This window comes from Pseudoliparis swirei, chromosome 14 (assembly GCF_029220125.1).
Source record: "Pseudoliparis swirei isolate HS2019 ecotype Mariana Trench chromosome 14, NWPU_hadal_v1, whole genome shotgun sequence".
Taxonomy (NCBI): domain Eukaryota; kingdom Metazoa; phylum Chordata; class Actinopteri; order Perciformes; family Liparidae; genus Pseudoliparis; species Pseudoliparis swirei.
Window position 1 is genome coordinate 8,807,351 of NC_079401.1, and position 14,794 is coordinate 8,822,144.

General features: G+C 50.9%; 1 protein-coding gene across 3 annotated transcripts in view; it reads right to left on the reverse strand.

Moving 5' to 3' along the window:
- Positions 1-119: 119 nt before the first annotated feature.
- The window catches only part of LOC130204676 (sodium/potassium-transporting ATPase subunit alpha-1), a 36,688-nt gene continuing 22,013 nt past the window's right edge, over positions 120-14,794 (reverse strand). For 2 of the 3 annotated variants that reach the window (XM_056431574.1, XM_056431575.1), the window contains 22 exons: positions 11,590-11,703; positions 8,892-8,951; positions 7,380-7,481; positions 7,141-7,242; positions 6,933-7,046; positions 6,690-6,824; positions 6,261-6,378; positions 5,900-6,168; positions 5,498-5,806; positions 4,746-4,880; positions 4,370-4,562; positions 4,110-4,285; positions 3,887-4,023; positions 3,252-3,402; positions 2,972-3,140; positions 2,730-2,884; positions 2,510-2,633; positions 2,281-2,426; positions 2,053-2,183; positions 1,269-1,370; positions 719-810; positions 120-314 (listed from right to left, as the gene is read on the reverse strand). In XM_056431574.1, coding sequence (XP_056287549.1) covers positions 286-314; positions 719-810; positions 1,269-1,370; positions 2,053-2,183; positions 2,281-2,426; positions 2,510-2,633; positions 2,730-2,884; positions 2,972-3,140; positions 3,252-3,402; positions 3,887-4,023; positions 4,110-4,285; positions 4,370-4,562; positions 4,746-4,880; positions 5,498-5,806; positions 5,900-6,168; positions 6,261-6,378; positions 6,690-6,824; positions 6,933-7,046; positions 7,141-7,242; positions 7,380-7,481; positions 8,892-8,951; positions 11,590-11,703 — 3,063 coding nt within the window. In that variant the 3' untranslated portion in view covers positions 120-285. Of the gene's footprint in view, positions 315-718; positions 811-1,268; positions 1,371-2,052; positions 2,184-2,280; positions 2,427-2,509; positions 2,634-2,729; positions 2,885-2,971; positions 3,141-3,251; positions 3,403-3,886; positions 4,024-4,109; positions 4,286-4,369; positions 4,563-4,745; positions 4,881-5,497; positions 5,807-5,899; positions 6,169-6,260; positions 6,379-6,689; positions 6,825-6,932; positions 7,047-7,140; positions 7,243-7,379; positions 7,482-8,891; positions 8,952-11,589; positions 11,704-12,100; positions 12,212-14,794 lie in introns of those variants that run through there. The other variant, XM_056431576.1, reaches the window with a different exon arrangement.

The following is a 14,794-nucleotide window of genomic DNA, read 5'->3' on the forward strand; positions in this document are numbered from 1 at the left end:
CTATTGAACCATGAAACAACATCCTGCATCGAGTCCCATGAAAAGCTGTTTTTAGCCTCCGCGTGTCGAGGCGAGCGGCAACAACAGACGCCTGAGCCGAAACAAGACGCGTTCCCAACTGGCATCAATGTACAGGAGTACGGAAATGTTTTATTGTGAACGACATATACATCAAAATATTCTTATTTCATCCATGCTTTGTGTCTTTTTCGGGGTCTGACTGACATATCAGACAAATATGTAACATGGCAGTAAATAACGATGAAGCACTGACTGTGTGTTGACTCAGTAGTATGTCTCCTTCTCCACCCAACCTGCAAACCAAGAGAGACACAGTTAGGGACAGGCTGGTTGGGAATGCTTCGCCCTCACATTTGGCCTCTAAAAGTGACACCCGCTCACTCTGCACCCAGGCTGCGGGATGACATCGCACCGGGCCTTCGCCATCTGCCCCGGAGGCGCAGTCGTGGCAGGAATAGCCGACACGTGCACCGAGATAGAGGCGTCACTGCGGCGCATGCTAAGCTACGTCGTCCACGACTAGCCAGAACGTCATTCACTAAATATCTCATGTAAATATCTGTAAGTAAAGGGTTTTCCTCGACCGTAAAGGAACACTTTGAATCAAACCTGATTTTGCATTTGGCAAAGGTGAGATAATCCCGCCCTGCATTCACGAGACGTGTGCCGCAAAGGCTGAGAGTCGGTCATGTCTTACCGCCTGGGTTGCGTCTGAGGATATATCTTCTGGCTTCATCATACAGGAAGATGAGGAGGGAGTAGGGGAAGGCACAGAACCACCAGCATGGCCTGAGGTGGGACACAGACACGGACATTTGATGTTTAACTCATTCAACATTTGAGAAGTGACGACGGAGATAAAAGAGAGACAGAAATGGGGACGGGTGGACAAAAGAAACGGGAGGAGAGACGCGAGACTCCCGGAACCGAGGAGACAGACGCAGAGAAGAAGAAGAAAGGAGAGTAGAGGGAGACGCATAACGAGGAGACGAGGAGACTTCAGCTAATGAGCCTATCTGCCTTCTCTTGTTCAGTGAACGGCAGTTAATGAACAGAAAACAGGATTTCATGGATTAGCACTTCAATAGGGATAAATAAACTGAACGCATATTGCGCTCGTGAAGTCGCCTGCATACGTATGAAGAGGCATGAAAAAAAGACATTGTTTTTATTTGGGTAAATTCAATATCACGCCTGAGTGAACACAACCTAGTGTGTGTGTGTGTGTGTGTGTGTATTTTACTCACTTGAGAGGGTACATTCTGAGAGCAATGTCCATGCCCGGACAGTAAGACAGGAAGGCAGCCAGAGCTGTCTCCGCGAACAGTCCGAAGATGAGGATACGGTTCCTGTGGAAGCGAAGAGAGACACAGTCAGGACGCTCTAACTTTTATTATCCACAGGAACTCTAAAAGGTAAAACATTAGGATCGTTAGACTGTAAGAATTCACTCTCGAGTCAGTTTGGTGTTTTTTTACTGACTCTTAAGACGATGGAAAGTCTCTCAGGGGCCGTCTGAGGAACTCATTGCGCTTCTGCAGCAGGGACCAGAGTCTGAAGAAAGTGTTGGGGACGTTTCACCCCCTTAAATGGGTGGAAGGGGGGGCGGGGGTGGTTCTGTACAGTACAGGAACTTGCACGGCGTCGCTTCTTCAGCTCATGAATAAAGACAAAGAAGCACTCTGTTGATTTCGGACTGCTGCAGGGAGAGCTCTCCTCAAAAGCAGCAGACACCTTCGTGTTCCTCCTCATTACAGCGAGCAACATGAAGACTTTGTTGTGGGACCACATCTCAGAGGAACCGGGAGTGTGTTAACCCTGCGACCGCCAGCGGCCCGTGTCGTGTCACGTCGCTTTTTTCGCGCGAGTGGATTCTTTGGCCTGATCTTCGCTGGTCTTCCTTTGAGTTCTTTGACAAGTAGTCAGTGAGACTAAAACTAGCAGGGAGGGCTCGAGATGAGAGAGCCCGGGCTGCACAGGTGCTGCATGTCTCGTGTGTTTGGACGTCGGCGTGTCGGCGTGCGCTCCTACTTCATCCCCTGCTGCAGGACGGAGTTCCTCCTGGTCTTGCAGATGATCAGGTCGGCCCACTGGACGACCACGATGCTGGCGAAGAACGCCGTGTGACACGTGAACTCTACGATCTTTCTGCGCTCGTATGTCTGGTGGCGAGAACATAAATAAATAAAAAGAAGAAGGTTAGAACAACTCCTCTTCTGGGACCAAAGGCGTTGTGAAAAGAACCAGAGCGGCACTCACCCACTGCTGCCCGTAGCTGTCTTCCAGGTCGTTGACCATTTTGTCATCCCACAGCATTCTGATCCCCAGCAGGTCGTAGGGGAGGAAGCCGTTTTCCGCCAGGATCACAAAGTATGTGAAGAACCCGGCGGTGGCCTGCATCATGCCTGAGAGGGGAGAAGAGCCGTGAGGGGTCTGGAGACGCAGCGTCGCCCTCCCCCGGGAGGCCTCGGCCGTCCTTCGTGTTTACCGATCTGTCCGTAGGCGATGCTGATGAGCCTCTCGTTCACCAGCTTGTCCGTTTTGGGGTTTCTGGGCTTTCGCTTCATGATGTCGCTCTCGGCTTCTTCATAAGCCAGGGAGATGGCGGGCACCTGGGGAGGCGACAGTGAGACGGTTAAGGTACATTCAGTTGCTTTCCCGTGAGAGAAGAAAGAAAGAAAAAGGACGTCTGCTCTGCCGTCGCTCACCATGTCAGTTCCCAGGTCGATGCAGAGGATGGTGACGGTGCCCAGGGGCAGGGGGATGTTGGCGATGATGAAGAGGAGGAAGGGGGAGATCTCGGGGATGTTACTGGTCAGAGTGTAGGCGATGGACTTCTTCAAGTTGTCGAAGATCAGACGGCCTGATGAGAACACGGACGCGTTGAAATGGGGACGTTATAAAGTGGAAATATGAGAGCTTTAGACGCCCTTTGAGGAACGCCCGTCACCTTCTTCCACTCCGGTCACGATGGAGGCAAAGTTGTCGTCCAGCAGGATCATGTCGGCGGCCTGCTTGGAGACGTCGGACCCAGAGATGCCCATGGCGACGCCGATGTCCGCCTTCTTCAGGGCGGGAGAGTCGTTCACGCCGTCGCCCGTCACGGCCACGATGGCGCCCTGCGGACACGGGAGGAGAGCAGCGTTGAGCAACGGCGCAAAGAAATAGCTGAACTTTTAAAAACCCAATTTGTGTCGGTGCGTGTCTCCTGAACTCTCCGCGCCGCCCACCTGTCTCTGGCAGCCCTCCACGATGATGAGTTTCTGCTGCGGGGAGGTTCTGGCGAAGACGATCTCCGTGTGGTACTTCAGGATGTCGTCGAGCTGATCGGCGGTCATATCCTTCAGCTCGCCGCCGTGGACCACGCAGGCCTTGGCGTCCCTGGAGAGGAAATCACAGCAGTGTTAGGACAGCGGCGGTTATCCCACATCCCGTTTCTGAGAGGAAGGCGGGGTGTGATCAGAGAGAGACTCATAGGCGGACCAGGAAGTTCCTTTAGAAAATACCCCTTGATTAATAAAATGGCATCATCAGCAAAAGAATCTGCTAAAAAATCTGAACTTTGCTTCGAACAATGAATATTTATTTTACATACTATCAGCCCATGGTGCAGGATAGTGTACTTTTCCCCGAAATAAAACATAATACATACGTTTTGTATATTTTTTTCATACATTTATTGGAAATATTTATATTTATTTTACATTTCTCGACTATTTCAGTCCTTGCTTTTATAATGTTTTTTGGTATATTCATCGGTATACACCTTCCTCGTTATAAATATGAATCTGACTCATCGGTTAACAAACAGCATGAGTGTTTCCCCGTATTTTGATTGGATGTGTTTAGGGGCCGTCGTCCTCACCTGGGGTTGACTTCTGACACTGGTACATTCAGGCGGGCCGCGATGTCTTCCACGGTCTCGTTGCCTTCGGAGATGATGCCCACGCCCTTAGCGATGGCCTTGGCTGTGATTGGGTGGTCGCCTGTCACCATGATGACCTGCGGGGTGAACACAGGGCGTGATCACGTGCGCGTGGTCTCGACATATGACGCGTAAAAAGCGCCGCGCGGGTGCAACGGCTCACCTTGATTCCGGCGCTCCTGCATTTGCCGACGGCGTCGGGCACGGCGGCGCGAGGAGGGTCGATCATGGACATGAGGCCGATGAAGCACAGGTTCTCCGTGGGGAAGTTCACCTCCTCGGTGTCGAACGCAAAGCCCTCTGGGAACTGGTCGTCGGGCAGGCTGTAGTGGCAGAAACCTGGAAAGGAAAGGCGTCACACATTACTTCTCCTCCCCCCCTGACATTTGAAGGATGGAGCTTCAGACCGGAGCGGTGTCGCACCCAGCACTCTCTCTCCGAGGCCTCCCAGCTCAACGTAGGCGTTCTGGAAAGCGTCCTTCAGCTCTTCGTCCAGAGGCTGCTCCTTGCCGTTCAACAGGATGGTGGAGCAGCGGTCCAGAATCCTCTCCGGGGCGCCCTTCATCACCAGCAGGTGCTTGGTCTCTCCGGGAGTTGTGTTCTTGTGGATGGAGAGCTGTGGGACAAGAAGGCAGGATTTTAAACCCCAAATCAGTCATTTATAGAGCCCGACCACTAGAGGGCGCATTTCAACATTTCCCTCCGTGATGTTTTGGGGGGATTTAGATCTGCGTCACTTCACCTGCCTGGACAGGTTGAACTGATTTCGAGGCAGTGGGAAACTCTGGGGCTTGTTTACCTGATATTTGTTGGTGGAGTTGAAGGGGATCTCAGAGAGCTTGTCGTATTTGTCTCTTATGTTGCCGACAGGTCCGCAGCACAGCTCGATGCACTTGAGCAAGGCAGCTTCGGAGGCGTCACCGGCGACGTCTCTCTGTGCGTTCAAGCAAAGCGCAGAGAGTTGGATCATGTCTTTATTTACAGATACAAAAAGGTTGTGTTTACGATTTAAATATGACTATTCATCTAATAGGTACAGGTCTGCGAGGGTTTGTAAACGATAACACAGAGCGGGAGGATAAAACAGATGACTTCAGATTATCTTAAATTGCAATGACTCATTCCCCAAAGAGACACGATTAAAAGAACCTCCTCCAGAACGATGCCGTCAGAGAGAGAAATGCACTCTTGAGTTCTCATTCAGGAGTACATCAATGGGTCTGTCGAGCCACCTGTTGCGATAGCTGCAGCTATGTATATCTGAAAGACCTTTAATTATGTTGAGTGCTTTTTTATAAAGATTTGCAGTGCATTTGGCTGCATTTCATTTCCAAAAAGTTTCTCGCCAAGTCACCTCCCACTCAGACACGGCATCTCGAGACGCGTCTGGGTCTCAAATTTAACTCGACGTGGAGAGGAGGAATATTCCACCAGGGGGAGATTCGTCTCCGCGCTTGTTTACAGGAGAAAGCCGGCGATGTTTTCCTCCCCTCTTGAATCATCGAGACTCTTTTTGAGTTCTCGGAAAAGGTCAATGAGCTTTTCTCTCACCTTCAGGATGGGCACGTTGGACTGCTCGGCCAGGAACACGGCGCGGTTGCAGAGGCCGGCGATCCTGGACAGGGCGCCCCAGGTGGCGGAGCTCTTGTCGAAGGAGGCGCCGCTCTGGTTCTCCGTGGTGTCGGCCTCGTGGATCTGGTTGTCGAACCACATGTGGGCCACGGTCATCCGGTTCTGGGTCAGCGTGCCGGTCTTGTCGGAGCAGATGGTGGAGGTGGAGCCCAGGGTCTCGACGGCCTCCAGGTTCTTCACCAGGCAGTTCTTCTTCGCCATGCGCTTGGCGGTCAGCGTCAGACACACCTGGAGACGGGAAGGAGAATAAATAGCTTTAAGCTGTAATATCTGAAGTCTTATCGGAAATGAGACTCGGCCAGAAACGCCGCGAGGACTCACGGTGACGGTGGCGAGGAGACCTTCCGGCACGTTGGCCACGATGATGCCGATGAGGAAGATGACGGCCTCCAGCCAGCCATACCCGAGGATGAGCGAGAGGACGAAGAAGGACACGCCCAGGAAGACGGCCACGCCGGTGATGATGTGGATGAAGTGCTCGATCTCCTTGGCGATGGGGGTTTTGCCGCCGTCCAAACTGGACGCCAGGCTGGCGATGCGGCCCATGACCGTGTTGTCTCCGGTGTTGATGACGACTCCTCTGGCGGTCCCTGGAGAGAGCGACACATTGTCTCCACGAGTCGCTCTTTCGCAACTTTCATTTGCTCCCAAATTAACTTCCCGACTCGTGTGTTCCCCGTACCTTCGACGCAGTTGGTGGAGAAGAAGGCGATGTTCCTGGTCTCCAGCGGGTTGTCGTTGGTGAAGTCCGGAGTACGACTCTGAGGCTCGGATTCACCGGTCAGGGAGGAGTTGTCCACCTGGAGGAGTGAGAAAAGGAAAGGAAGATAAGTGAGGGTGACACGATGTCTGCGGGACAACAATGACTGCCATTGTCGTCGAGTGGGAAAACAGCATTTAAAACCGACATTAAAACCTCAACTCAGGAACAAGTCGAGCCAGTCAGAAGAAAACATGAGAATATAGAAAAGGAAGCGAAGCTCGACAACCACACCTGTCACCACACCGTCTTCATTTCATCACACCAGACTGAATGGCGTGCCAGTAAATCATGAATGTTTTTGTCTCACTTGTTAATACTCCAAAACTAAACGTGTTTGGAGGTACGCACCTTGCAGCCGTGAGCAGAGATGACTCGCAAGTCAGCGGGGATCCGGTCTCCACCCTTCACCTCCACCAGGTCTCCGACCACCACCTCCTCGGCGTTGATGCTCTTCTTCTCGCCGTCGCGGACGACCAGGGCTTGCTGCGAGAACATCGGGGGGAGTTATCGTTTTGATCCCCAGCGGCGGGAGGGGTTGCGCAACGTGTGCCGTTATGTGTTAGCGCCTTGAGGAAGTGAGGAGGAACTCACCTGTGGGACCAGTTTCTTGAAGGAGTCCATGATCTTGGAGCTCTTGGCCTCTTGGTAGTAGGAGAAGCAGCCGGTGATGATGACGACGGCGGAGAGCACGACGCCCAGGTACAGCTGAGGAGGAGAGAGGAGGAGACGTTCAGTTCATCTCTGGGGGGGGATTAACTTTCCATCGCACACTAACTAACATACCCCGCCCCCCCCTTACGTTATCATTGGCCGGTTCGTCTTCTGAGGCAGCCTGGATACCGTAAGCCAGGAAGCAGAGGATGGCACCAATCCACAGCAGCATGGAGAACCCGCTAAACAGCTGCAGGACGCCATCAAACAACAAGTTTCAAGCTGGGTTTCTACAGTCTGCAGGGAATCTGATTTCGTTTGCATAAAGTATTTGAGTATGCAAAGCGGGCTGCTGGTACATTGCCACTGAGGAGGAGTGACTTTTACCTGTCTGCAGAACTTGACCCATTCGGGCGTCGTGGGGGGGGGCGTGAGGGCGTTGGGGCCGTCTCTGAGCAGGATCTCCTTGGCTCTGGTGTTGGAAAGACCCTAAAACAGACACATAAACAGACAGGTTTGACCAGAGGCAGTCAGCGTGAGCGGTTATGCCATCATAAACTCCAAAGAAAAACCTGTGAGTCCGGTTTTTTACTTCACACTTTGAAGCGCGGACGAGTCAGAGACGTGGTTTATTTGCTCAACGCATACCTCGCTGTTCCTCGAGGAGGTGGCGCATTTTAACTTTTAAAACAAATGACAACAGAAACTAAATCTACAGTGATCTCACAACTAGGGCTTCCTCTCTGAATAATTAGAGAGCAGAAACGTGCAGTTAGCGGTGGATTACAGCCTGTGATACGAGTGATACCAGAGGGAGAGAAGACGGCTGTATCTCTGCTGCGAGGGAGCGTACTTCAACGAGGTTCCTTTAGGTGTTTATGGAAAGCAACAATTGAGTCCTAGAACCAGGAAATCAGTTCCCCTTTTTCCCGATTTCCTCGTCTCTGAGTCACATTTTGGTGACATGGCTGAAATAACGTCTGTAATCAGCACACGCTTAACAGATTTTAACATTTTCTTACACGTCTTTAAAAAGACGAGTGGCTTAATGAAACTACAAAACGGCATCCCTCCGAACACCCGTCGCTCAGTGCTGTTGACAGGAAGTCACGTGACCCTGGTGAAGTCCCCTCACAGCCTATCGTTAGCTTTTTATTGCATTCACTATCATGCACATGTGTTTCCCGCAGAGCTTATTTTCTGCCATAATCCAAAGTGGAGCAGTCCCATTGGCTGTTCAGTCGAGGGGAGGCGGCGGCGTGCAAACTGCTGGGTTGGCCCGGCAGAACTGCGTGGTCAGTGCAGCGCTGTGAGACCGGTGTGCCTGCCTGAAAGAAGTCTTTGTTTTGGGTCAAACTCAGACAGATCAGATTTCAGTGGATAATCGGCATCAGTCGAGCATTTGGCCAACGTGGGGCTCTACTGGGTTGTGTAATGGGATTCTGCGGTGTGTGTGTGTGTGTGTCGGCGTGACGAAGATCATGGTCCAAACATGAAAATGACATTTTTCGTAGCAGCCGAGTCCCCCCCCCCCCCCTTTCAGCGCAATATGACATGTATTGACTCTTTAAAGGGCCAGTTCACTCAAATCACAACCTTTTCCAGCCATGCAGATAGTTGTGTTTGTTATTTCCTTTTCGGGGGTATACGTCTCTCTATGTCAATATTGTCCCTATAGTGTTGTGAAAATCCCAAACTATCTTCAAGAGGGCATGGAGGGAGTGAAATGGTTGAACTGACCCATTCAAATCATTTCCCCCCTACTTTGCACTCGTCACTAAATATCTGCGAGTGAGAGTGCTGGTGACCTCGGGTCGTGCCGTCAGATCTTCCCGGGCCTCTCGGCTTATCTGTGGCTCACACATCCTCAAAGACAAACAAACACACACATGCACTCACCCTGGCGAGGTCGGTTCCATATTTTCTGTGGAGCTCATCCAGGGTTAACTTGTGATCATCCTATGGAAGAGAGAGAGAGAGAGAGGTTGAGGCACATTTGCTCAAACAAGCTCAAATCGCAGCAGATATGATCTCCTTTGAGGATTACAGCGTGTCCCGCCAGGAGGAACACGGGGAACATGAAGGTGACGGGGCGGAATCTGATCGGGATGACGGACGCACGCCAACGGTCCGTGCGGCGCGAGGATTCGTCAAAGCGGACGTTGGAGTTCAACTCGTCAAGATGAACTTGTCGGGTGGTTTTAGAAGTGTTGTCTAAATGGATCTTAAGAGGGTTCCATCCGGCAGAAATGAGCAACCAGAGAGCCTGTTGGATGACGCCCACAGCGAGGGGCAGAATACAGATTCTTACAGCGTTATTTGTACGATCTGCAATAATATCTGACTCCCACCTTCTGTTTTAGTCATGCTGTGAAACAACAGAGTATTGTGCAGGAGAGTAACCCCCCCCCCTCAGTAAAAATGCCAACGCTGGTTTACTCACATATGTGACATATTTTCCATTCCACTACATAGTTGTTGGTTTTTCCTCAGCGACTACAGCGACATAAATCAAAATTTTATAGATGCAACTGTTTTATATGGTAGAGCATTGACTTGTTTTATGAATGCCGCTTGTCTAAACCGTTTCCTCATGGATGGCAGCTTTGTTCCCGGTCGTGAGTGAATGAATGAAGCATCAGTTCACACCCCTCAGTGTGACCCTTTGTATGTTCGCATTGACCTCTTGGAGGACGGCGTTTCACATCCACGGCTCGGAGTCCTGTAGAAAATCAAACATTTACATAATGGTGCAGTTGTCACTGTTTTTGCATGATAATAAGCGAGAAGTGCTCCCAGCTCCACGTGCTCCTCTGGACCAGAGCTTCTTTCAAAAGCTCACATTTCACATTATTCTAGATCTGGCATTTTCTGTTGGACTTTGTCTCATTTTATATATATATAAATAAAACTGGTTGCGAGATGTTGCTATGCAGAATATTCCGCTGGACTTTGACACCTCGGATAATTGCATGATGTTGCAACAATGATTAACACGTCGGCTTTGTGGAGAGACGCCGTTGCACTTATTCCTGTTTTACCGCTCCCCGATATGCCATTGCTCTTAAATCAGGGTTCAGATCTGAAACCCGAGGATCGTGAACGTCTCTTTGGTCCCGAAATCAAACCTTTTCCCGAGGACACGACGCCCACCGTCGGTAGACACACTAAAGACACCGCGTTCTGGTAATTGTAGTAAATGATATGCTAAGTTAAGGAGGTTATGGCATGCTGGCGATACCGTTGCTATGGCATTGAGATGTCCTTCAGCGACGGCAGACTTTGAGATCTAGTTAAAACGCTCCGGGGACAATAATCATTAATATGTCTCCAAGTTAGGAATTTTATTACCTCATAACCAACAGCACTCAGTGACCTGCCGAGTGACATTGGGAAGAGGCTGTTGCAAGAAAAAAAATCGGCACCAATCAAAGGACTAATTTTATAACTGGCAACAGGCCATCACATTCCTGTACTTGGTTGTTTTTGGGGAAGTTAATTGACTTCAACAGTTAACTGACAGCATCCGTCAACCTTCACTGAATGACCTTGTGAAGGTCAAAGAGCCGCTCGCATCTAGAATACAGCACAATTACAGAAAAATGATCATTATGACTTAATCAGAGACATTTGAACAAGTTCACTCGACTCTACTTCTGGCTTTGAGATGAACCTGAGACCTGAACCTCTGTGAGGACTGACCTTGTGAAGGACACTATCCTCCAACAGAAGAGAGGCTTGAAGTGGACAGCAAACTAATCTAAAGGTAGGGGACCCCGAACACCTTTAATAAGTGTATATCTGCCTATAAAATGCCACCGTGTCAGCATACAGTGGGCGGCATCATGTCTCGGTTATTATCTCAGTTACTGGGGATGAACTTAACGCAGGAATCCCTCGGTGACCTTGGGAAATGACCTCCGCCAGCCACAGATACAGGCAGAGGGGGGGGTAAAAACAGCTGACACAAGTGGAAAATCGGACAACTGTTCGACACCCAAACCTCCACGCACGCCAGCACTAACAGCTCCGCACATTTGTTGCCGAGTGGAGGTGAAGAACGAACTGCGCGTGATCTGAGAGTTTTGCAGATTCGTGGATGTTTACCGGCGGCAGAAAAAAGGGGACTGAGTTGATATGTTTTGAAGAAACCGAAGACAATAATGACAACGGAGCCATTTCCAGCGTCGGAGGCTAATCTCGATAAGCGTGACTTAGAAGTTAAGTACAGCTGTGAAGTCCTTCATAACACGTGACGGCACATGCAGCCGTGTAAGGAGCAATCTTCGTGAAATACGGGACGGACAGCTGCATCTCATGTGACTGGCCGCGAGGTCAAAGCCGAGGTTCTTCTCGGAGCGCCGCCGCGACCGACGGCCGGAATAAAGCTGCCATTAAGCATGAGGCAACAATGTGGAGGAGAGGACAATGGTTGTTAAGTTCAACGGGGTCAACGCCGGTTCCTCCCTCGATTTACGACGGTTACGACACTTTTACAGAGTTAAATATTGCCCGAAGGAAATAGTGCTTTTTCTAGACAATGACAGGCTGTTGTTGTTGTTGTTGTTGTTGTTTTTACATTTCTTTGTGTACTCACCAGGTCGACTTCTTTCTTCAGCTCCTCCATATCCCTTTTCCCTTTCTCCTTCTTCGCCTTCTTGGAGGTCGGCTTCTCGGAGGTCGCCGCCAACTTGTAGTCATCTTTCCCTCTCTGGAGCGAAGAAAGTGAGAGAGAGGACGCCGCTTAACACGAGCGAGCACACGTGGAAAGTTTGCCCCGGAGCTTCCTTCTCGAGAGTCGCAGCAGTGTCAACGCCGCTGTTCAAACATGCTGCAAAACGTGTGTTAATCATTGGTAGAAGGATTGTGAACGACTCTCGAGCGGAAGAAAAATTTAAGTTTAAAGAGTTCCCCTGGACAAAAAAAACTGAACGCACGCACGGCACATTTCGAAACGAAGGTACAAAGTTCTTCAGGCATTCTGAACTGTCAAGCTGAAGCAATAACCTGACAAAATCTTGGTCTGAGCTCAGAACTGGAAAGCAAAAGCAGCTCAACCTAAAGACTCTTTCAACATTAGTCCACGGTGACACAGCTCCAATACTTACTCCCAGCCCCATGGTTGCACTGCACGTCTGAGAACACTCAATCCAATTGTCTTTTTAAATTGCAACTTTCCTACCCCGCCTCTCTCTCTCTCTCTCTCTCTCTCTCTCACGCTCACTCCCCTCACTCTCTCAGCCCTGAGTGTTCCTCACTCTCCAGAGCAGAGAAGATAGGCTGCTTTGCATTAGCATACCTTTATACCCGCAGCCGGCTCACCTGCCCTGAGAGGAGGAGTTTTGGTGGGGGGTGGGAAGGGGGGAGGGGGGTTGGGAAGGGGTAAAACTGGACAGGTGAGGTCGTAGCGTGGGGAAGGGAGGTGTTAGAGGGGAAAGGGAGGCAGTGGTGGAGGAGGACGACAGGGGAAAGGGGAGGGGTAGACCTCTCTCCACTTCCGTTTTGTTCTCGCCGCTTCCCTTCCTCTTCTCCCTCTCTCTCATTCGGTCTCTCCCCTCAGTCCATTCCTCTTTTTCCATCCAGCTTCGCCTGCTGACCTTTACAGGGCGACAGGTCGGCGGTTTGGAGGAGCCAGACGCCCCCCCACGCCCCGCAGAGCGAATCCCTCGCAGTGCTTCGTTTACAGTGCAAACAGGGATGAACGAATGCTGCCGAATAAAAGGTTGTGGATGGTGGGAAATGAATTAGAGAGAGAGAAAAGCAGAGGTTTTTTTTAGGGGATGGTCCAGTTCTGCAGGTGAGTAACTGCATCGGGTTGAACGAGGCATTTGAAATAACAAAAAGCTGATTACGACCTTTTCCCCCGAGAGGGCTTGTGAGAAGCCGCTGCTCGGAGCAGAGATAACGGCTGGAATGCAAAGGGAGGAATCCTTCGGCTCTCTGAGGTCAATGTGCCCCGTTCAAAGATACATCTGCCCTGTCATTGATTCTGAAGTCCTCATAAAACGTGGGACCCCGAACTGGAATGTCTCACGCAAACGCGAGAGAAGGTCGTCGGCTCTGGCTGGATTAATATGTGTTAATCATCGGCGGGGGGAAGAGAGAAGGGAAAAAAAGACACAGAAATCCGATTCGGGACACAATTTGTGCAAACAAATCGAGTTCAGGTGAGATTTAGGTTTCAACCGTCCGAGCTCGAGCTGTGCGACTAAAACCAGGAAAACGGATATTAACGACGGTTTAATCGGTCGAGCTGATCCACTATCAGGAAGCCGGCGCCCCACCTCGCTGTTCCTGTGCTTTTTTAAATGAATGATTGAGCCCCCCCCCCCCCTCCTCCCGGGCACGTCCTTGAACAGACAATGGGATTTCTCGACTGGTCACCAGAGCCAAATAATTATGGCGTGTGTATTTGTGCAGGAGACAAAGGCGTTATCGTTTATCTGTGGCTGCCACCTGATCTCATGACCCTGAAGAAGTGGCTTTCCTGTTCAGTGAAACTCTAATGGAGGAGAGGGAGAGGGGGGGGGGTTGTCCTTGTTGGCTGTCTGTCTGGCTCTGAGGGGTGTGTGGGGGGGGGGGCTGCTGGATGTGTTTGTAGTAAACTTCCTACTGTTTATAGTCACTAGACTACGCAGGGAGGAGGAGGAGGAGGAGGAGGAGGGGGGGTGGGGGTTACAATACAAAGATGAGCAGAGAGAGGAAGGACGAGGGGAGATCGTAAAATGGGAATTCTCGGAAACTGGACGGGAGTACGAGAGGCGGGGAGGGGCGCTAGCCGGGCGGGGGACAATGGAGGCGGCTCCTGTTGCAGCACGGCGGCGGCAGGGGCGGCGGCGGCGTATTGAATTCAATTTGCCCCAAATCCATTCATGATGTAAGAGAGAGATAAGGGGAGAGGGGTTGAGAAAACACTTAAGGGGACAGTCCCCCCCCCCCCCCCCCCACTCCGATAATGGCCGCATGACAATGGCAGCCGATGGCAACCGGCCATCGGGATGCTAACTAAACAAGGCGGGTGTGCTGCACTTCCAGCACCTGTCTCTGTAACCCCACAATGACACACGACCACACCTTCTTTTCAAACACACACACACACACACACACACACACACACACACTCTCGCTGAGACTGTTTACGCTTTCATCGGGAGTGTTTTTTAAGTCTCTGGGAAAGCGACCTCCCACGCGCTCTGCCTCTCTCCCACATCGATAAGAACCCGGAGCGGCGCACCATGATGGGGCCTAAGAGACTCCCTCGGAGGGTTTTAAAGCGACTGGTGGGGGCTTGAGCTCCATCATTAATGAGGTGTACGTTCTTGTTTAACCCCAAACAATGCCCTGACATGCATAAACAGCCCGGGAGGAGAAGACGTCAACACGGTCTTTGGAATGTCATTGTGGAGGGAGCACAAGGAGTAATACTGATATTATCAGAGTCAACATATTAGGGAGTAAACTTTCACTTCAAGGCCATATTAGGAAAAGAGGCACGGTGGAAGATAAAGTGAAGATTCTCCTGACCTTCCTCTCGAATGGCGTTATATTTTTGGGGCGGTCGTGTCCTGAACCTCAGCAGATAATAGTATCTCCTCTACTCACCGCTCAACACCAGCGGTGAGGGAGATAGTGAGATTTCCTTTTTTTTGACGAAGACATGGAGCGACTGTTCGATCCGTCCGGAGTGTTCTCTCTCTCCCTCTGTCGGGCATTAACCAGCTGTTGAGTCATTATTCTCCTTCGCCTGATCAAAGTGTACATTTAAACGCTCCCTCGGCTAAAAGCGTATACGAGGGAGCGCT